Consider the following 22,944-nt stretch of genomic DNA (forward strand, 5'->3'; position numbering starts at 1 on the left):
TTCCCCTTTGGGAAATAGGATGCACAACACTTCTGCCCTTGCTGTAGGGTGGTGTTTGTGCCTGGGGACACAGGAACTGCTGTGTTACAGCTGTCAGGGTTTGAGGTTTGCTGCTTTCTGCTCTTCAGGTTGAGTGAGCAAAGTGATGGGTTTGATGCTCAGCAGAGAGTGAGGCTCAGCCCCCTCAGGGGTGGCCCCCAGCCCTGCTGTGCCCTGCAGACCAGGGCTGCCAGCAACCCTTAGGGGTGACTCTGGGATGACATGTGGCTGAGAGCTGCATTCCTGTTAAGGAGAGATCCTGTATGCTCCCTTGTTAACAGGACCCCTGCTCTGTGCCTAGCCAGGGGCCATGACCACACTCCAGAGGCAGTTCCTGCCCCTGGCTCCCATGGTTTGATTTCCTCTTGTCTCCTTCACCAGTGGCACTGCTTGGGCCAGGATGCTTCTGAGTTCTGAGCTCTGCCATCCCCTAGATACCAGCCCAGTTTGTGCTTGCCTGGACGTGTTACAGGGAGCTGTGTGCTGTGCCTCGTTTGTAGTGAAGGTCCATCTAATCCCTGTCTCCCTTGTTAGCAACTGAAGAAAACAGTGGATGACCTGCAGGCCAAACTGGCCCTGGCAAAGGGAGAGTACAAGACTGCCTTGAAAAATCTGGAGATGATCTCAGATGAGATCCATGAGAGGAGAAGGTCCACTGCCATGGGGCCCCGAGGGTGCGGCGTGGGTGCCGAGGGGAGCAACGCCTCCGTGGAGGACCTGGCAGCGAGTAAGCCAGAGCCAGACACCGTCTCCAGTGAGTACAGAGCACTCTGTGCTGGGAACATCCCATGGGCATTGTAGGAAATGCTGATGTTAGGGCTGCTCTGTGTCTTCTGCAGTTTTGAAATGTGCTGGCTGCTGTGGGTCTGTGGCTAAGCTGTGATGCTTCTTGTTATTGCAGGAGTTGATTGCATTCTTTAATAGGCAGTTTTCAAGGGAAAGGGTAATGAGTTAAAGTGCATCAGCCATTCCCTTAACATCTCTGTAGTTTTTTGCACAGTGCTGTATGAAAGGAGGAAAATGAACACACTCCAAAGCTTGTGTCTAATTCTACACCAGTGGTGCTGCTGGCAGTGACTCTCCTGGGGTGGCTGCAGGCTGTGGCAGATCATTCAGCCAGTCTGGGAACAGACCTTCTGGATCAGGGGCTTCTTCCAGTGTTGGGCCTGTGGCACAGGGAGCTGAAGTTGTGGCTACAGTAGTAGAGAAGAATGGGAAGAATGTAAGGATAAGCTCCTTTGTGCTGCAGAGTCTTTTGCCAAGGTGTGATTTCAGCAGTGTGTGCTGTGAGCAAGGGAAGGGAAGAAGCAGCAATATGCTGCTGCAGTGTGCTGAGGGGCTCTGTAGGAGAAATGTGGGACAGCAACAACCACCAAGGAAGCTCCAAACAAGCAAGGTAACCTCTGCTCTCTGCAGGACAAGGTCCCCATGTGCCACCAAGGTCTGTTGTATGGTGAGTTTGCATTTGTTCTGGCTCTGGGTGAAAGTGGATAGATGGACATTACATGTGGCCTACTTGTGCCTCCTTCCTGGACACTTTCCCCCCTTCTCGATGCAGAAAGTCTTTTTCTTGCTGCCCAGTCCCACAAATTCCAGTTTAATTGTATTTCAGCTTCGTTTCTACAGAGGAAAGTCTAGGTCAGGATTGCAGGAGTTGATGATTGCACAACCCTGGTGCCCAAAGGCAGAAGACGCAATTTCCCCATAGGCACCAATGTGTACTGGCACTGAGGCCTTGTAGGTCCATGGTACAGCCTTGGGAGCTGGGAAGCAGGCCTGGGCTGGCCTCCACCCTCTGCAATGGCAGGAATTTCTGCACAATGTGTTGGAGCTCTCACTCAGTGCTGTGCAGCTGGGACCTCAGATTGCAGCAGCAAGGGAGGGCTGTGTTTGGACATCTGTTGCAGCCAAGTTTCAGTATGGCTGCTTATCTTCCGCCACCCTTAATTCCTGAGGTGGACCCTTTCCAACCTAGGCAGGAATTGCCTCTTTTGGATACCCACAAGTCCCCCTCCTCATGCAGAAGGCCTCCTGAAAGCCTTAGGTGTAACTGAGCTTTAGGGTATTTTGTGCAGAAGGAGTTCAGGGACATGGGATATAGGGGCAGAAAGAGCCAGGCAAGTTAATGTTAACATTACTTGCTGGCTCCCCTGGCTGCAGGCAAGGACCAGCATCATGGGCTCATCCCTCTCTTTGGATGCACAGTCTGACATGAGTGGAAGGACATCAGATTGTCTGGTGCCAACACAGAACTGGATTATGACAGGGCAGGACTAGTAGACTGGATTAAATAATAAAATAGCCTGGATTAAATTCTCATTGTAATGTGGGGGGAGCTTTCCACCAAGGTCCTTTTGTATCTTGATTTCTGTCTGCTGGAGTTGGATAACACCTTGTCATCAGCAAGAGTTTCTTGGCCCTTGCAGATGCTCCTGTGCATTACAGTGAATTTAAACAGTGAAAAGCAAGCTACAGTTTAGCTGTGCCATGTGTAGACTGCCTGATGTCAGTGCTTCTTGCCAAGCAGAGGACTCTAATTGGAAACACCCTTTTTGCCAAACCTTTTATTGCTTTCTCCCCACAAAGTTATCTGTACTGCTTACCATATATTGGTGAAACACAGTAAGTGAGAAGAAAGGCCCCGCTGCAGTCTTAGATTTGACTTCATTAAAAACAAAACAACAAAATCCAAACCACAAGAGAGGCTGTCTCTGAGTATGAAATGCCCTTGAGAGGACTCAGGAAGGTGGATAATGTTGTTATCCATTTTATGTTTGAAGCCTTTGGGGTGAATTTTGCAACTTGTAAGTGCAGTTCTGCAATCTGGAAGTCCAGCAGAAAGAGGGTGAACATCTCTGCCATAAAAATGACAGGAACAGCCTCTGCTGGCATCTTTGTGTCCAAGTGGTGTCTGTGAGCCCCAGGCTGCCAAGGTGACAGGAGAACTTCTTTGAAGCTTCTCCTTTGAGCCATTTTGTTAACGCCTCTGCTTTGCTCCTGCTGCTCTTCCAAGGCGATTCTGAGCCTGGCTAACAATGGCAGGAGTCACCAGGAGGAGGAATTGGAGATAACCTCAGGTCACTGTGGATGTCTTGCTGTGTCTGAGACTTCTTCAGGCCAGTGGGATTCCAGCACACTCTTGTGTGGTGTAGAGGCTGATGCGTGTAGAGAACCTTCTGATCCCAGTGGGACTGCTTGTGTGCAGAAGTCTTTGGTCCCCAGCCTGCAATGAGTGTGGTGAATGTCAGCAGAATCTACACCCTTGTGTTGCAGAAAATGGAGCTTTCTTTAATGGGTTTCTGCTCTGGCTGTTCATAAGGACCCTGCAGCTTAACCCAGACAGACAGTTTGGAGTGGGTTTGCTTTAATTAGAATTCAGATCTGAGCAAACACAAGCAGGGAAAAGAATATGTTTTGTTGTGGTTTTTTTTGTGGGTTTTTTTTGGTGTTTTTTGTTTTGTTTTGTTTTGTTGTTGTTTGGTGATCTTCATTCAAAAAGAAATCTTGGGACCTGTGTCTTTCTGATTAGCACCTTAAATAACCAGGAGGCTGCACAGGGATCAAGATAGTGCCGGAGAGGCAGACACAGGGAATTAGGCTCTAACCTAAGTTGTCTACTGAAAACCACAAATGAACAAGGCCAGCAGGGGTGGTAAAAATCCAAGACCTCCTTGGCATGAGGAGCAGTAGCTAGTGCAGAGCTGGCCTTGCATGGCCTGGCTGGCAGGTGTGCTGCTGCCCAGGGCAGAACCAGGCCAAGGCTTTGCACAGGGGAGCAGAAAATCAGAGGGGGCAGCCCATGGGTTAGCAGTGTGTCTGTGTATGGAGGATGCAAACCTGAAATTTGCCTTTGCCTGGGAAGGTGCAGGAGGGGAGGCTGAATTACTGACTGGAATATTCTTTGAACATTGCAGTGGCTTCAGAAGTGTTTGAGGATGACAACGGCAGCAGCTTTGTGTCCGAAGAAGATTCAGAAACTCAGTCAGTGTCCAGCTTCAGCTCTGGTCCTACGAGTCCCTGTGAGGTGCCCACTCAGTTTCCTCCTGCCACACGGCCTGGAAGCCTGGACCTGCCCAGCCCCGTCTCCCTCTCCGAGTTCGGGATGATCTTCCCTGTCCTGGGCCCCCGGAGTGAATGCAGCGGGGCCTCCTCCCCCGAGTGTGAAGCTGAGAGAGGTATGCACAGCTGGATACACCCTGGGCCAGTGCTCTTCAGCCTCATAAAGGGAGCAGGAAAACCTTCCCAGCTCCCCTAGGCAAATGCCAGGGAATGCTCAGAGCTGCTGGCTGCTTCTGTGGGGAAGGCAATTGTGGAAGGCCCTGTGTCTCAGAGTTACCCTGTGTGTCAGAGTTACCAGTGATTTCTATAATGTATTAATTACTGTTCTCCTGGCTGAGAACCTTCCCCAGTTCTGCCTTAGTGCAGGGATTTGAGATTTCTCACTAAATAAGTGATCAGTGGAATTCTCATGGTACATTTATTTGGAGGAAAATCTGAGTTCATTTATTTAAGTTACTGTCCTGCTTTTTGAAAAGCTTGCTTTCCAGGGGAAAAAGAAACCAAAGCAAAATCCCCACAAAAAATAACATGCCAGAAGGAGCTCGTTGCAGGCTCTGCCAGCCCTGGCTGACTAATTCAGACTAGAGGATTACCACTGTCCTTGTCTGCTCCATTTTAAGGCTGTTCTCACTAATTTGCTGATGCCGTGCACAAGATGAGCACGGCTTGAAAGGCAAACTTGGTTTTATTACAGCATCTTGCTCCTGCTCCTGTAATTTCTGTGTGCTTTGGCAAAGGAAGCTGCAGAGGCACCTGCTTGAAGCTTAACTTGCAGAATGAAATCCAGGTTTAACGTGCACTTTAATCCTTTCTTTGCAGGGGATAGGGCAGAAGGGGCTGAGAACAAGACAAGCGACAGAGCGAACAAGAACAGGAGCAGCACCAGGAGCAGCTCCACGGAAGGGCTGGCTCTGGATAACCGAATGAAGCAGCTCTCCCTGCAGTGCATGAAAATCAAGGAGGGAATTTGTGCTGGCAGGAAAGCTGCCCAGATTGGCTGAGGCCTTCTCGTGCCCCATCCTGAATAATGGGAGTCTAAATATTTATACATGAACTTCTAAGTGTTTGAAGAACATTGTGCCAATAATATATGCCAAATCTTAAGCGTTTACTCTGAGAATTTAAAAATGCACTAAGGAGTTTAATTGATGTGGAGGGCTGAAGTTTTTATTCAGTAAATCCTTTGTAGGCCGGACGAGTTATCAAATGTTTAAGCTGTGCTCATATTTCACAGACTTTGTAAATTGTTTTGTAGCAGCCTGGCTGAAGCAATAACTAGTAATGTTCCCGTGTAAATTCATGCCAGTCAGGGTCTGAAATTCAAGCCAGACTTTTGCAGAGAGTGGTTTGGCTTCGGTTTTGTAGAATGAAATGCTCTTTAGATACAACCAGTCTCTTGAGTACAAGTGGCATAATCTTTAAACATCTGTATTGGTCTTTATTATGCTGAAACTGTAGAAATATTTTGTATACAGGAAAGCTGTTGCATGTGGGGGGTCTGAAAGCCTTCACTCTTCCCTTGGTGCTCACAGAAAATAAAATGAGTCATGCCTCTAAAAGCCTATAAAACAGATGGATGACAGGAAGGGGATGGTAATGCCCAGCAGTGGGAGGCCCTTTCTAGACACCTTCCTGAGTCTGGCTTGGACTCCGCAGGTGATTCCAGTGACCAAAAAGAGTTGATTGGCCCCTTGCCCTTCTGCTTCCCTGAGAAGTGAAGAATTATTTTTCAGCACTTTAAGTGGTTTTTTGTTGGTTTATTTTTTTTCCCCCTCAAAAATGGGAGTCATAGATGTTTTCAGGATGATTATGATAAGGGGTTTGCCCTTGAAATATGCATGAAGAAAAGGAATTGCCAGTGTAGATTGACAATGTGTTCTTAAGCTTCTCTGTAGGTTGTACTGTGTGGGGGTTTATAACTGTTAAAGGGACTTGGGATTTTAGTATGCCCTAGACAAAATGTTCAATAAAACTAGAAAGGGCACGGGGCATGTTTTGCCAGCAGCTGTTAGGCAGTAGTAGTGTCTGATAATTATGCTAATAAGTGGTAGTAAAAATCCTAGGACTCTTCAGTTTTGGTGACTAAGCATTTCTGAAAGCACCATTTTCTCTAAAATGTCAGTTTATATTGTTGATTTGATGGGAATCTTAGTATTGCCCAAAGTATTTTCTATTCTGTTTTTGCAGTCCTGTTGTATTTCATCCCTGCCACAGCTTGTGTATCTATTCTCGAAGTTAATGTAAAATTCTTCACACTACAGTAAACATTTTTGTTTTCCACATTTTGAGTCTGTGCAAGTGACGTTTATCTGAAATGCTGGGAACCAATCTTCTCCCACAGCAAGTTTAGCCTCCAAATGTCCATTTCCAGCTGAAGACTGCAGGCTGAGGTCACATTGGTGTTAGATTCCATTGAGGTACGTGGGCAAGTGGTGCCTTTTTCCAGCCTCCCAAATCCCTGCATATGTGGCTCACATTTTATTCTGAACTGTGCCACAAGACCAGAGCTTCAGTCAGGCTCTCCAAAACCTCCTTAGTGCAGGAGGAGGGAGGTATTCTGTTACACAAGACCTCTGTACTTAATGCTGCTGAAATTGGCTGTAAAGCCATGCAGAATTGGAGGCAAGGAATCCTGTTTTCCTAGAAAAATAGATTCCTCACATTATAGCTCTTAAGCTGTAACTGTGTTAGACATTTATATGTTTACATCTTCTGAAGACCTTAAGGCTGAAATCTTTCACTGCCAGCAGTTCCCAGGCACAGAAAATGCTTAGGAAAGAAGTCTCTGGTTCCAACTTCTGATGGGATCATGACTTAGTAAAAAGCTGGGATAGACAGTATTTAATATGAAAAGCAGTACAGGAGTGCCACATTGTATTAAGTGTTTTTACCTAAACTGTCATAGCTGAGCTCTTGTCTGTGCTCCATTCAGTTAGAAAACTAGCAGAGGCCTTTGAATCTCACTTCTGCATACCTCCCAGTCAACACCTGTTATATTTTCCTGGGTTCTTTGAATGGTTGTTTTGATGGTGATTTTTTTTTTTTTAATTTTATTTTTTAACCTCTCTTGTAATGAAATTTCTCCTTGTCTTGCCAGTTCGGACTGGAAACCCAAGCTTCCCACACTTTGGCACAATGAATTAATTTTTGTGTGTGCTGCCTTGCCTATGTCCTGATTGGGTTCAGCTCCCAGCTGGGTAAAACCATTGATCTGGAAGTTTGAAAGAGTGTGGAACCCCCTCTGCCCTTCCTGTTCTATCACCCTGCTGCAAGAGTTAGTGAAAGATCATGGTGCAGCCTTTCTCCTTGGTGAGCCCCAGACTTGGCAGGTAAATCTCCCTTCAAAGGTGCAAGCAAACAGGCACAACTGTGTTTCTAATAAATTAATGGAAAACTCATTTTATTTTAAACTTCATAAAAGCCATAATTATAATTATGACAGACTTAAATGAACATACATTGCTATGGAGTACAAGCAAATGAACAAGCTTTCTCCAGTTACTTTTTACTTAAGCTCTTCATGGATTCTGAAGGGTAACATGATGGTAGCTGCCTTCATGGGTATAAAAATAAGCCTCTGGTGTATCAAAGTATACGTGATTGCTTCATCTGCCCTGATGTGAGAATGTATAAAGCAAATGTTAACCTAGGAGTTCTACTTCTCTTTGGTATTATCAAACAATTTCAGTGTCCTTTTAAATGAAGCAATGAAAACTCTACTGTAAGTACACACAAACTTAGCTCTAAAGAGGTGGCTGTTCAAAGGCTGCAGAGACTGTGTGGTTAAATGCATAATTACTGTACAAAATAGTTACATGAAGCTTGCAGCAGGAGACCAGGACTGAGCTCAGACTCACAGTGTGGGGCAGTTGGGATGGAAGCTGTTGATACCATTCATCCATGGTCTGTGTCTCACTGAATCTTTGGTAACTGAGGGATTGGATCAACCAAGGGCTAACCTGTGCTTCCTAACAAAACAAACAGAACAAACTATATTCTCTGTCATATGGCTCAAAAAATGCTAAAAAGTACAGGGGAAAGTAAAGCTTAACTTAGTGGCCTGAGGTCATGTTAAAATCTAAGGGTCAGTTCACTTTGCAATAAGTTTTTCAGACTTACTTGTGGAAAATATATGAAAGTATGTATTTGACAGAAAATACTAAAGCAAATCCTAAATGCTTACATCAATGTTTTTTCTTAAGAAAAAAGGATAAGAAAATTTTATTGTAAAATTAATTTGCCATAACCAGAATCCCTAGGCTGCAATTTATATGGATATTTTGTAGTACCTCTTAAATACTTCACCTGAGTGTACTGTCCTATATCTGAAGGGAAGTGCACAGTGATGGCATTCCAGTACCCTATGCAGGTGCAATATTTGAATAGACTTTATATAGATAAGATTGACACTAAACTTAAGTCCTGTGCATTAATGGGGATGAGCCCAATCCACTGACTGTTCCAGATGTGTAAGGAATATTGCCATATCATGGTGGGACAGGATCCTTTGGCCTTAATGTCTTTGCCTGGCATTAGGAAAGTGGGTACATTTCTTACTTTTCAGTTCAGTTTAAGTTCTGCACAGTACGGAAGCTGAGCCTTATGCTCTCATTTCATGCAGCATAAGCTTTGGCACTAACTTGTGCTCAGGGGGAAAGAGAAAGAAAAACTCCTTCCTGCCAGATAGAAACCAACTACTGAAGAACAACAACAGATTTTCCTGTAGGCAAGTCTACCAGCTTGATCTCAAACAGCAGAGACTGTGCAAGAACTTGGTGCTGAAAGCTGGCATTTCTGGCATCTGCCTTTCATACTGCCAAAAAGATGCTCAGCTGAGACTTCCTCACTACCTCCAACTCTAGAGGTGATGAGATACATGGAGGACCTCACTGCTACTCTGGTTTAGCCTCAGATAAAAACTTAGAAACCTGTAGGGAAAATGGGAGTTGAATGAAACTTTCATATTCTAGGGGTGGAGCAGTCCTTGGCACATACTCCAAAAGCCAAGTATAACCACAAAGAACTTAATCTGCTTTATTCTCAGCTTGTGCTTATGCTGTTCCTTCTGTTGATTTATTGCAACAACCATCAGAAACTTCCCTGCAAAAGAAGGTAAGTCACTCTGTGACAAACTTGTCACTAATTCCCCAGCCCAGATGGCCTCTGAGAGAACTGCAGTCAGCAAGGCAAGTGTTCTCCAAGGCAGGAGCTATCCCTGCCCTTTCAGTGCCAGACACTTATTAAGCAGCTGTCTGATGAAGGACATGAAACAAAAGGTTCTTCTACTTTCTAGAGAGGACTAACAGCAGATTTCTGTGGGAATAATTTTAGCCCACAGCTATTTCTGCTGCTACTATAGAATATGTTTTCAGTTTCCCAATGGCCAAATGACACCTGTAACCTAAAGCAAGATTTAAATTCTACCTTTTTGCTTGGAAAACTGCCAAACCAGTGTGAATGGCAGCAAAATTCCCATGGCTGTTTTTAAAAATACCCTCTCTCCCCATTGTGAAATATTGTAAATTTTGTAAAAATGACAAAATTTAATCCATTTCAGGATCTGTGAGGCAGCTGGTATTAAATAATAACTTCTCATCTTGAATCCTCTTCAGATAAAGTGTATACAGATCTAGAGGAAGAACACATGGTGAGGGGGTCTTCTAATAAAATAACTTGTTCTGCATTAATCCCACCTGCACTATTTTCTTCAGAACTCTGACCCTGCTTCTATTGATGACACTGGCCCTGTGCTCAATTCCTTCACTGGTTTCAACTTAAAAGGAAAAAAAGTAGCTTTTCAAAGATGTCTTGCATAATGGAATCAGCAAGTGCATTCCTTGCAGCTGTGGTGTATTGGGAGAAAGGTTTAAATGATCCTTCCCTACAGGCCACCTACTTACAAAAGTGATGAAAATAAAATACTTGCTGAGTTGCTGATGGTGGGCAGTTCCCCATCCCCCTGCACCAGCGACTGAGAGTACCCTCAGCAGATACAGTGAATCTTACAGGGGATCTTCAGATGAAAACCTTTCACAGCTGCTCAGGGAAGGCTGTGCTGCACTGCCTGGTCACTGTGCTGGATAACCTCCTCCTTCCTGCTCATCAGGATCAACCTAGCTCTGGTAGATGGCAGGAAGAAAACCACAGAAGCTCCTGCTGTATTATGTGCTAAAGTCATACAGATATGAAATAACAGCTCTCAAGGTACACATAACATGAGCAAAGCAATTGCTTTGCTTTTAGAAATAGCTAAAGCTGGAACCTTCCTTTTCCTGTACTCCTATATACATATTCCAGAGAAGATGACACATGGAATACTACTGGCTCAGCAGTAGTACATTTACATTTAGATGGGAGAACCATAGATAGCAGCACAAATATGTAATATAATAAAAGCTATTTGGTCCTGAGACTGAATAAGCAGAATACACAAGAATATTTTTTTCTTATATGTTTACTTTTAAGAATAGAATCTTTAGCCCATATACCCTGTATGAGGGGAGGAGGGAATTTCAATATTAGTTTTTCTTGTAACTCACTCGACTTTGATTCAAAGTGTGGAAAAACTGCAATAAATTGAGTTCTTCTTCTGCTGGTTCATTTGAATATATGCATTTTAGCCTATTCCCAAGCCTGCTGAACAGTGCTCACTCCTGGACCATAGCAGCAAATCCACAGCTAACTGCCTGCCACAATTACCTGGCAATCTGTCATTCCATGCTTTTGGCTGCAACTCAGGATGTAATTCTCTTTTGTGCAGGTGTAATAAGGGTTCTTCACCTGTTCTCAGGCTGTAGGACAGGTCAAAACCATCTCCTTAAACAGCACTGCAATGTTCTGTCTCCTCACTGCAGCTGTGACACCTTAAGAGGAGTAGTACTGTTAAAATCTAAGAAAAAAGGCCCCTCTTGTTGAGGGAGGAATGTGGTGGGGATAATGTTGTAAACTCCAGCAAAAGTGTTCTCCACCTCCAAGTAGCAAAATCCACACCTATGATAAAGAAAACTACCTGTTAGAAATGAGATCTAAAGTATGTTTCAAACCTCTGTACAGACTTCATTAAGTGTTACCTGTAGTCACCACTGCTTTTTTTCTGAAAGCCATAGGAACCAGGATCTCCCACTGTTGAGACGGTGACCAGTTCAAAACCAACGCTGTATTGCCTGCAAGTGACATGGCAGACTTGCTTTAGATGCTTGGCTCATCAGGATTATCATGAAGAGGACTAGTTATTAAAAACTATACAGCATAACTGAAAGACACCTAGAAGTTTTGCCACATTTGTGGCAAAAATGTAAAGTCAAATTTACCATGACATGAATGTAGTATTTGGAGGAAGACAAAACTCAGTTCAGGTTTAGAACTGGACTGCAGGGAAGATGCCTGCTAGAAGCTGCCTGTGCACTCAGGCAGAATTCAAGCAGTTAACCTTGTGACACACTCCTGTGCCACATGGCACAGATCCTGGGGTGTGATCAGGTTGCTATGGGAGGACTCGGTGTCAGTGATCTCAGCAGAACTTCTCATGTTGCAATACAACTTGGGACACTTTGTCTGCTCCTGTTAATGCATGTGACAGACACCATTGCCTCTGTCCTCCAAACTACCCAAATATGATGTTCAAGTGCAGGAAAAAATGCAAAGAACTGCTCAAGTCATGGAACTGTGCAGCCACACCTCTGCCTTCATCTTCATTTCATGAGAGAAGGAGTTTCCTCAAAGAGGAGAGGAGAGATAGAAAAGTTCTATCACCTTGTAGGGCTCACTGTGCAGCTTTGCAAAGCATAAACAGTTAACTGTAGGTCAGGAGATGTTACTATTCAGAAGTACTGAAAACTGGTATTTTGAGGTAATCATTAATTGTGCCAAAGGAATTTGGCCTGCCTAAGTCTACTTTATGGGACATTGATATCCAGCACTTCTCCTGGCCTGCTACTAGCAGAGTAAATGCACTTTCAAAGGTGTTTGAGATCCCTAAGGGTTTGGTATCTTGCATATTAGCTCTACTACAAAATAGAAATTATGATCATAATTAGTTTTAAGAAGAAATCCTTTATACCTTCTTCCCTAGCTCTCCTCAGACCCCAAAACATGAAGAGAAAGGAAGGCTGCTGCTTTCCTTATAGGTCAAGGATTTCCCTCAGTAGTTAACGTATAGATTTAAAACACTATTGATGGTAAAGATAGAAACAAATAATACAAAATCTGAGTAAACTCCCACATGTTGTTTTCTGGATTTTCCATGAGCTTCCTACCCTCCCCAAGGGGATAGTGACAAAGCTTTATCTTTGGCATGCAATTCTTTCACTGTATTGATGCACAATTATTTTCTACAAACCTCGGTCCCCGTAGTTCAATTAGCAATGGTCCATTCTTGTCTAGCTGGAATTGATAAATTGGGTTATTTTTGTAGGTGTCTCTGAAGTTTCCACATCCTCCAGCACTGTGACCTTTCCACTGTCCATTAACCTGAGAGAAGTCAAAAGTACAGAAAACAGATCCTGAGGATTTCTATTGCTTATATATACACACAAACAAGACTAGAGGGTCCTCTCACTTTGGAAGTTACTGACTTTAGTGACGTCTCCTAATTTTCAAAGTGAAGTGCCAGATGGTGTTAGGCATTCACAAAGTCTTGTGACGCTCCCCCTCGCCCTCAAATCCTTACATTCCCTCCCTGTACTGTATTTTTCCAGCTTACATGAAACAAGCACTGAGTGACTGTTTCTGACTGTGAGAAACTGCAGCTAACAGAGGACCCACATTCCCATCTATCCCATGCCTACTAGACTACACAGGTTATCTTTTTTGTCCTCAGACACTCCCCTGTTGGATTACATGAGAAACAGCAGCAATACAGGGAGTACAACACCAATAATGTTGTAACTTTGCTTTTAAAGATCTCTGCCTCCAGCCCTGTCCATCACCTCTGTGCACTCTGAGAGCCAGCACTGCAATGACAAGGACCACAAGATAACCACAAGGACAGATTCTGCAAAGATAATGACACTCAAGGGGAAAAATGCTGCTCAGACTTTGAGAAGCAGCCCATCTGTTTCCAAGTTCCTCTTGCTAGTCATCAAACTGAAAGGTTAGACTCGTAAGGCATGCCAGGCACACATATTTATATCTGAGATCCATCTCTCCTGCTACTGCTCTCCTGGTCTCTGTCAAAGCAGCAAGGGGCAGCATTTTCCCTTTTGATTTAATTTCTCCACTCAGTGCCCAAACCCCTCTAACCTGGTAAGTAGAGAAGTGAGGGGAATTTCTCCTCCTCCCATGCTACTACCCAGGAACCTAAAACTGCTGTGTGCTGCTGAGCTTTCTAGCCCTTTCCCACTTCTGCTGCACTTAATTCCAGCATCACATCAGGGCTTGGTGAGCTCCAGAGGTGACCACTTGACTCCAGTATAGGACATCTAACAGAACTTGTTTTTACTGCTAAACTGTCATTTAGTTCTCTGCTTGCTTTTGAGTGTGATGACTGCTAAGCAATCACTAAACAGGCATTAAATACAGGTAACTAACTTTTTGTATTCAATCCTAAAGACAGAACCGGCATTGGATAGATAGAACATACCTTTTTTTTTTTTTTGAATACTAGACAGACATGTTCAAATAGTCAACAGAAGTTTTCTACATACTTAATTCTCTTTTCAAACGTATTACAACATAAAATGGATGTCCCTCCTCAAGCAGGCTTTTCACCTTGAATATTTTTGACCTCTTACTTCCTCAAAGTAAGCCCAGTTTTTAATAGCTCTATAGGACAATGGTTTCTGGAAGAACCAAACAAACCATCTTGCTGTTCCCAGGAATCTCTGTTCACTCACCATTCTCTAGAACAGGTTTCAAGGGACTGTTCCAGAAATACCAGCTGCTATGGAACATTGTCTGAACTCGAGAGCCAAGCTGCAAGCCAGCAATGTCCTCCTGAGCACACAGAGTAATGCAGTCCTGCTTCAGGCACAAGTGTCCTAGCAAAGGGACTGTTCCACTTGTTTCTCTCTGCCTGAACAAGTGACTGTTTGGACACAAGACCTCTGACTACAGTAGGATTCCCCAGGGAATGCATGGTAGGTATGGAGGTAAAGCTGCTGGTTTATTCTTTCCTGAGGATAAAACTGCTAAAACATGAAAATACATGCAAGTTACTTTATCCTGTGAGCTCTTGGCTATATTTATACTTCAGCTGAAGGTGTAACTGCAGCTCATGTTGACAGCTGAAATAGGAACGGCAACTGGCCCCAAAACTGCCTGAGCTTCTGACCTGGTTTCAGTCAAGTTTCTCACTCTCCCCCCTGTTCCTATACTCTCATGAAGTGTACAATGGATATACTTCCTTGATCCTGTCTGGCAACAGGAGTGCTTATTCCAATTGTTACAGACCCCAGAGGTATCTTTGAAAAATTTAGGAACAGGTAATGTGCTGTGATATTGCAATCGTAAGTTTGTTTCTTATGCTCTTGCTACTGGTGCCTTTGGTTTGGCATTGCGGATTTTGTCCCATCCTGCTAAGAGTTTTTCCAAGAAAATCATGCAATTCTCCCAAGGGTAAATGAGCAACACTTCTGGGGGATTTTCACTCTACACCATTACTAGCACAACCTGATTTCTGCAGAGTGATGACTTATTAGGGTATGGGTTGTTGTTCCAAAGGCCAGTCTGTTCTACAAAGGCTTTGCAGCATGTCTGCAATGGCACAGCTGCAACAACACACTCTGTGCTGGAGGTGGGGCAGTAGTATCAAAATATATTTTAAAACCTTGTACATCTCAAATATGGAAAAGCCAAACCAGTGATGCATAAAAGAAAATGTTTCGTTACCCGTTTGGAAATGGTGTAGGGTGTAGGAATCTTGGAAAAGGTGAACTTGCACAAGGAATACACCTATATTGTAAAAGAAGCAGCAGGTTACACATTTAATTTGCATCTTTCAACAAAATCATGACAAAATTAAAAGAAAACAGAAGTGCCCACACAACATTTTTAGATACTTGTTCACTTCATGCCTGTATTACCAACCAGATGACCCTGTGTCAAACTCAAAATTCAGAATAGTGCTGGGACTAAGACTTAGTTCTACTTGAAAACCCTGCCCCCTACCTCCCCAAAAAAAACCCAAACAAACAAACAAAACCCAACAAAAAAACCCAACCAACAAAAAAAGCAAAATGGAAACAATCTGCACTTTACTCTTTTTCTGTGAAAAAAAAATCTAGCACTGATCATTATGTGACTCAGCAGTTAAGAGAAAAAACCAAATCCTAAGTCAAGACCTAGAGAAGTCAAAAACCTTTAAATCTTAACCAGGATCTAAAATAGGTTTAATTTGGATACATGGAAAGCCCATGATCTGCCTGTACATAGATACTTTTTTATTCTAGAAAGTAAGAGTATTTTTCAGCTGACTTCATTACTAAAATTTTGTTACTACAAATGGAGAACATTATCAAACACATCATCCAGTGGGGCTGCTCCATCACTCATACCTTCCCTCCCCAAGACAGCAATATTAATTCAGAAATACCCTTTTTATCAAATTCAAAAACAAAGGACAGTTTACAGTTTAACTGCTTACATTCATTATGAAACAACAGCACATACCCTGATGGTGTAGTGGATGGTGTTTTGTTTCTCATACTGGGACACCACTAAGGTGAATGTATGGGAACCTGGAGAGGTCAGCTTTATCTTGGTCAGATAATGAGGACTGTTGATCCGAATACCATCAATATAAGGAGGAGGATCAGCTGAAAAAGAAAAGGATGAACATTTTTTCCTGACCAAAAATACCCCCAGCTTGGCAAACTTCTCAGATTAGACTGAACAGACCTGAGTGCTCTGAACAGATGAGAGCCTCAAGATTTACCCATAGAAAGGACAGTCTTAACATCAGCTACTGTTTCAGGAGGGGTACATCACACATGACAAGACACAAATTCTGTGCTTGAAAGTACAGCTTAAATCCCAAGACATGCAAGGACTGCTTATCCATCTCCCACCAATGCTACTACTCAAAGAAGACTTAGTTCTGTAATTATGTTGACATTTCAAGAGAAAGATAATGAATGTTTAGGTACTCTTTGAAAATCTCTGAAGTGTCTGCTCTTTCTCCATTGGCTGGACAGTTCCAGAATGCCAGCTGCCAGAACTTGGGCCACCTTGTAAACAATACTCCAAAACATGTTAATTCCTTTAACTAAACCACACACACTTTCTGTCCCTCTCTCTTCAAATCCCTGTGATCATTACACAGATGTAGCTGCATCCCAGCACCAATGCACGTGGTACTTAGAAAGATGCCAAATGTTTGCTTTTATAATTAGACAGTGTAATTTGTTATTTGGCCTCTAATTGGTTCTTTCCAGACTTCTTTTAATTTCAGTGAAGCAGGACCAAGTCTAGCCAATTACTTCAATAGGCCCAGGATCAGGTCCTTTTATTTTCTTCCACAAAGCAACATGGGAGAGGGGAAAGGATTAATATAAAACAATAAGAAGCTTAGGAATGGGAAATCTCGGCCTTGCTGCCAAAGGATTAAACTGCTTTGTTCTCATCTCACTTTAACAGATGGTTAAAAATAATAGTGCAGCTTGACCAATCTATTTCCATGGAAAAAGGTTTTAAACAAGTTTGAGCTCGTGAGATCAGAAGTTTTTAAGAGTTTGTGTAGCAAGACAAAACATACAAATTGTTCAGTTTTTGGTACTGGTCTTGTTAGGCTGTCTCCTTCAAGCACAACTGAACAGTTCACTCTGCTATACATTTGTGTTTGGGTTTGCTCACTTAAGGACATTTTCAGTGAGACTTGTGTAAAATAAGCACTGCTCCAACCACCAGGAACACCAGAAGCAACTTGGGCATTTACTTCTCCTCACAGAGGAGCTCTTGCAAAACCAGATGATGTCAGGTGTCAAGAGATCTTTCCACAGAAATACTTGGGTTCTCAGGGAAGCTTGGATTCTGGGGGAATTGGTCAGCAGAGTTCACTGAACAAGATCAGATGCAAACAATGCAATGCTCATTAGCCATTCCAATAGAAAAAGTCCCATAAATCCCACTCTTTGGTGAAAAAAGCTTTAAAATCTACTGAGGGAGTTGTTGCATGAGCAGCTACCTGAATGCAAACCTGGTTCTAAAGAGGTTCCTATCTGTAAAAGCAACTGGCCAAATCCCACTTGTTTTAGAATGCACCTTCACTGAATAATTCCAAGGAATATTTCTAGCAATCTTTAACTTAACAGCAACCTCTAACTTAACTTCTAGCAATCTTTAACTTAAAGAATAAATAAAAAGATGATCTTACTAGCTCTACCTTAAAGTTTCAGCCTATCCATTCAACCTGGGCATTACCTTTACACCCTGTGTCTCAGCCTGTGTCTCAGATCTGCTATCTCTCCTGAAATAAAGCATACTTGGCTACTTCACAGCTACAGCAAACCACTTCTCCTCAAGGTGACAAGAATCTGACATATGATGACCAAGAGATTTGGATAAAATTTGAACATTTTTAACATTCCATACCTGATACTTGGAAATAAGTTGAAGTGTTCACCTATATTTCATAAGCTTGCTTAGGTATTGTACTAAGACAAGTTCATGGGACAATTAACCCTGATTATTTTCATTCTGTGGAAGCTGTAGAGCTTTAAATAATTTCACAAATATAGGAAATAATTATGCTACCAGAGAAACTAACACACAGCATCTGATCTCTCTAAGCATTAACTACAGGCACTGAAAAATAACCAGAAAAAATAAAGAAAATGACGCATCAAAGTAAGTGTCAGCAGGACTATGCAGACCTCTAAAGAGTGCTTACAGCATGTTTAGAATAGCCTATTCCTTCAGTGTAGACTTTAAGTAGGATCAAACAGAGCAAAACAATGATTTAAGAAGACTGACTTCTTAAAGAGGCATCTAGTTTTAAAGAAAAGAGGGCCTTTCCTCTCCATAAAATTCTGTATCCTTCATTTTATTTATAACATCAGCTTCTGGACAATTAAGGCACACTAACCTGGATAGTAAACTTTTTTGCCATCAGTCTTGTACACAACCATTGTAATGAATTCCCGATTGTGTGCAAAGTCATCCTATAAAAAAAAACACAAAAAACCACAAATCAGAATTGTGATATTCTGTGAAACATCATGAATGCTTAATCAGAGTCAAGAACACCTTATACCATCCCTTTTGATCAGCACACAATATGATGTGATATTTGTATTTATTGGGATGCCCAACAGAATTCTTTTTAAAATGCCTGAAGTAATCCAGTTCTATTAGTAATCCACTAATAGAACTTATTCAGGCCCCAGGATTCAAAGTTACTTCAGAAGCTTTACAGTGGAATAGAATCACTTAGCTCAAATTTTACTCTGTTTCAATTGGAGGGACATGTACCTGCTGAATTAAAACACTCCACATGTATACAGGCATACACACCTGAACACAGGCAGTAACATACTGCCTATGAAATAATAAGAGAAATAACAAGAGAAAGCCATACAGAAAGATGTACAGAAGCTGTGGCAGAGCTTGCAGTGCAGAGCCAGCACCTTGTCAGTGATGTGCCTGCTGAGCAGGACCCAGACAGCAGCACCACCCTGTGGGCACTGCACCTCCAGCTTGTACTGAGGGTTGTTGGCCAGGCTGTAGGCATCCTTCACCGGGCCCTGCTTTGCATCCCACGTGCTGAAAGTGACACAGACACCTTATTAGACCAGTAGGAAACGAATTTGTGCTCTGAAACGAGCTCCAAATCCTACACATATGCAGAGTGTGATATTATCAGTAACAAGTTACCAAAGCCCAGTTTTCTACTGGAATCTATGGCAGTGGTTACATAACACAGTCACATCAGAAGCATTATCTTAGAACCTTGTTTATAAATGAGTTCATCACAATACATGTGTGATAATGAAAAATACTAAATACAAACAAGACTGTAACCACAGAAAGCACAGAAAAAGCTGAACCATTTAAGCAGCCTGGGCTACACAACCATAGCCATGATTGCACACACCAATATTAAATGAAAAAACACCTACACTTTTGTAACTGTAAAAATCTAACATCTATCTATCTATCTATCTATCTATCTATCTATCATCCATCCATCCATCCATCCATCCATCCATCCATCCGTCCATCTCTCTATCCATCTCTCTATCCATCTGCTATGGTTGGTTTCAAAAGCTTGCCAAATTTTTTTCCTCCTTTTTATTTTTTTTTCCTGGTGTAACTTTATTTTAAAATATGCCCTGTTTCATGCTTGTAAGGGTGCCCTGCAGGAGTGTTAAAGATCTTTGAGGTGCCCTACTGCAGAATCTGCCTGCTGCCTCGTGAAGTGTCTAGACAAGAAAAATACACTGAGAAGAAACAAAAAGTGCTGATGACTGAACACAAAGTGTGGCACACTGGAAGCAGAAGTGTATACAGCCATTCCTAAGTCTCCTTGTCCTTCTCACACTTGTAAAACTGAACAGCATGTGTGGAAGGCTGCATTAAAAAAGTTCCAAATTATCACCATTGTTACTTTCCATTTTATGGCAACTGCAACTGTGCTGAGGCTTTTCCCTACACAGAGGGAAGACAATCACTGATAATGTAAGGACAGACAGACCAGTAGGTGAGCTCTGACACAGCAGACACATTATCTCATCTTGCTGCATCACCACAGTGTATTTTAGAAATAACTGGAGTGCAAAGATGGAAGGAGCCTTTATAGACAAGCTCAGCAGTCACAGTGTGGATGAAGGAGCTTGTGCAGAGCTAACACAGGCAGGGACAGGGTGGAAGCAGTGCCAAAGTGCAGTCTAGTGGAGTGGAAAAGTACAGAAACCCTTGCTTTCCAAAATGGAGACACATATACACACACATCCTCAAACTGGGAGACAAACCCCTGAACGTAATGGGTATTTGGTAAGAGACAGGTATCACACTCAGAAAATAAATCAGCAGGAAAGGAAGATTATTTATGATAACTACAACTGCTCAAATCCAGAACTGGTTAAACCACCCTGATGTCAGTGAACACACCCTGTAAAGACAACACTTGCAAGTGGCCAGAAAAATGATTTCCAAATAATAACTGGGTCACTTAGGCACTGTCTGGGACCTGCTTAGAGATAGACTGCACAAAAATCTGATTTTTATTCTGATAGGGAGACGTGGGACTGAGGTCAGGATCTGGTTACACAGCTGTAGCTCCACAGAAACATCACAAGGGTCACTGAGCTCCACTGATGTTACAGAACTAATCAAAAACAAAGCCTGGGCTGAGAAAGGGTAAAGTTAGGCTCAAAAGAACAGGGTTGGAATTCAAGCCCCTAGCTATAACCTGGAAGAATTGAAGGAAGGAAATATCACAACCGAACACTTACTGAGATTTTGAAACAAAAATTTTATCTTTTGGACCAACCTGTGAATACATGTAGATTCTTTGAAAAGACTTGGGTTCCAACTCAAATAAATAACATCATAGTACTGGCACAGGTCCTCCCAGGAAATCCAGAAAATGCCTGAAAAGGAAATGCTGTTATTATTTTCTTTACAGATACCTTGATTTTACTTGTTTCTCAAAAGTCTCTTTCTGGGCAAATGGTACAGCTTATGTAAGTCAACATTTCTGCAAAATGTAGTAGTAATGTCTGCACTGCCTAAATGGCAAAATTTAAACTTGCCCTCCAAACCAAGTTAAAGCAAGAAAAAAACCAAATTAGTCTCTGCAAATTATCAGGGACTTTCTGAAGCTGGCAGAATGCTTTTCCATTCTCAATAACTAAGCAGAAGGTATGAGAAAATCTGCTATTTTGAAAGAGACATCATTAGGTGATTCTGACCTGATTTCCTCTTTCCTAGGTTTCTAAAAGCAAAAAAATAAAATACACAGTCAAACAGGTTCCTGCAATTCAACAACCTACTTCAGCACAATCAAGTATTCAACCAACATGTGAGTATTTTCAAATGTATTTCTAAGGTACTTCATCCAACACCTAGGTCACTGGTTTTTGCACACTAAATTTGCTGTATCTTTGCAACATTCTCATGCATTTATTCTAGTTCTCCATAGCTCCCTTAATTGCAACTCCAGCCAACAACAATGCCTTCAAGCCAACAAATTCCTAGTGGAATGAACTTTTAAAATGGTAGCAGCCTTATAAATCATGTCTCTGACATGGGCAGTTGCAGATCTTGCTGCACTAAAAACCAGTAATAATAACTACACAAAACCAAGAAGGCCAAAGTGTAAATCCAATTAGAAGAAATAACGCCATTAGAATTACTAAGGTAATTTCATATAAGATTTTAACAACCAGATGCTACAAATCACTTACTAAATGAATTGTTAAATAAATAATAAACTATTATTTCGTAACTGTCACAAATCCAGGACTGCTATTTTTATGTTTGAATCACAAGTTTTCATCAGGCATTTGCACAAGGCTTATCAATAAATGCTCTAATCTAATGGACTTGGAGGCATAGTGTTGTAAAACAGTGGCACTGACAAAGGGGCTCCCTCAGAGATTTGCAGGCAGCAACTAAGACACAGTAAAAAGCAGAAACATCTTTCTGAAAGTAAAATGAAGCTGATGCACAAGAAAGATTGACTGAAATACTGATTAGAGTAAGCATGTTGATACATATTTGAAAACGCTGGAAAGGAAAAAACCCCACAGAAAGTCCATTCACATATTAAAAAGCTGCATTACTCAGCTTATTGTCAGAATGTTCTCTTTGCACTGGACTCCCACATACTGACACAGCACACTTAACCAAGGAGGTACTTTCTTGTCAATTAATTTGAGATACATATTTAACAGTCTAGATTACTTAAACCCCAGACAAACCTGAAATGACAGATTTAAATACACAAATACTTCCTAAAATTTTGGACTGTTTAGTTTCTAGTATTTGTTTTAATCTCCTTGTGCTTAAGCGCTCCTTTCCTGCAGGGATTCACCACAAAGATATGTACTATTTGAAAAGATAATGACTTTTAAAGCCTTATTACCATTGTCTATTTTCTGAGCTGTTCTGGGATCAAAGTTTAAGTATTTTTGTAAGTCTGGGGTCCAGTTTCGTGTATCATTTTCACTGTATCGTCCCTTCCAACGTAAGTGGCTCCAGGGATTTTTTAGCTGAAGAAATCGAAGTCCCTAATAAAAAACACAAAGTAAAAGTGTCAATTCCGCTTGTCATGGTAATTTTTACATATTGAAAGTGCTTTTATATGGATCACGAAAACACAGAATTATTACATTTTCTGAAATTTCCCAGTAGAGTCCAAGTCCAAGACAAAATACAATGTATTAGCCATTAGAGCAAAAAAAAAACAGTAGCTACCCATCTAGGGTAAACCTAGCAGCACATGTAAGTTTCAAACAGGAGTTTGAAAACACCTCCAGCTTCATTTGATACCTTATATTCTCTTATATCCAAGACTGCATATGCATGGGTTGGAACTAAACCCCACTTTTCTCCTTCCTCTTCAGACATCACCCCTGTTGCTGTTGTGATAAGGACATCTCCCTTGTGAAATCTGTTCAAAAAGAGGTGAAAAAATACCTTAAATAGCTTAATTAAATCCCACAAGTTGCAATCTAACATTTGCCAGACACCACAACAGCATGTTTGTACACTGCCCATTAGCATGACCCTGCTTTATAAAAACTGGGATATAGGGGTTTTTGTCAACAGAAATCACTCCTGAAAAAAATTTGAGAAAGTGGAACTATTTTTCTTCCACAATTCAGTATACAGTTTAAGTTAAAAAATATTTTTAAAATATAATTTCATATTTTCATAAACAAAATTCAGCATTTATCAACCTGAAGC

At 41.9% G+C, this 22,944-nt stretch overlaps 2 protein-coding genes across 3 annotated transcripts in view; one reads left to right on the forward strand and one right to left on the reverse strand.

Annotated features, from left to right (window-relative positions):
- The window catches only part of SH3BP5 (SH3 domain binding protein 5), a 50,765-nt gene extending 44,385 nt beyond the window's left edge, over positions 1-6,380 (forward strand). The window contains exons 7-9 of the mRNA XM_058806907.1: positions 574-793; positions 3,954-4,214; positions 4,918-6,380. Coding sequence (XP_058662890.1) covers positions 574-793; positions 3,954-4,214; positions 4,918-5,099 — 663 coding nt within the window. The 3' untranslated portion in view covers positions 5,100-6,380. The remainder of the gene's footprint in view (positions 1-573; positions 794-3,953; positions 4,215-4,917) is intronic.
- A 1,211-nt stretch (positions 6,381-7,591) lies between these two features.
- The window catches only part of CAPN7 (calpain 7), a 32,157-nt gene continuing 16,804 nt past the window's right edge, over positions 7,592-22,944 (reverse strand). The window contains exons 12-21 of one of the 2 annotated variants that reach the window (XM_058821605.1): positions 22,528-22,648; positions 22,121-22,265; positions 20,525-20,624; positions 18,660-18,795; positions 18,119-18,194; positions 15,706-15,851; positions 14,926-14,988; positions 12,437-12,567; positions 11,169-11,261; positions 7,592-11,088 (exon numbers count right to left, since the gene is read on the reverse strand). In XM_058821605.1, the coding sequence (XP_058677588.1) occupies positions 10,944-11,088; positions 11,169-11,261; positions 12,437-12,567; positions 14,926-14,988; positions 15,706-15,851; positions 18,119-18,194; positions 18,660-18,795; positions 20,525-20,624; positions 22,121-22,265; positions 22,528-22,648 (1,156 nt within the window). In that variant the 3' untranslated portion in view covers positions 7,592-10,943. The remainder of the gene's footprint in view (positions 11,089-11,168; positions 11,262-12,436; positions 12,568-14,925; positions 14,989-15,705; positions 15,852-18,118; positions 18,195-18,659; positions 18,796-20,524; positions 20,625-22,120; positions 22,266-22,527; positions 22,649-22,944) is intronic. The other variant, XM_058821675.1, reaches the window with a different exon arrangement.

Source organism: Ammospiza caudacuta, chromosome 1 (assembly GCF_027887145.1).
Source record: "Ammospiza caudacuta isolate bAmmCau1 chromosome 1, bAmmCau1.pri, whole genome shotgun sequence".
Classification (NCBI taxonomy): domain Eukaryota; kingdom Metazoa; phylum Chordata; class Aves; order Passeriformes; family Passerellidae; genus Ammospiza; species Ammospiza caudacuta.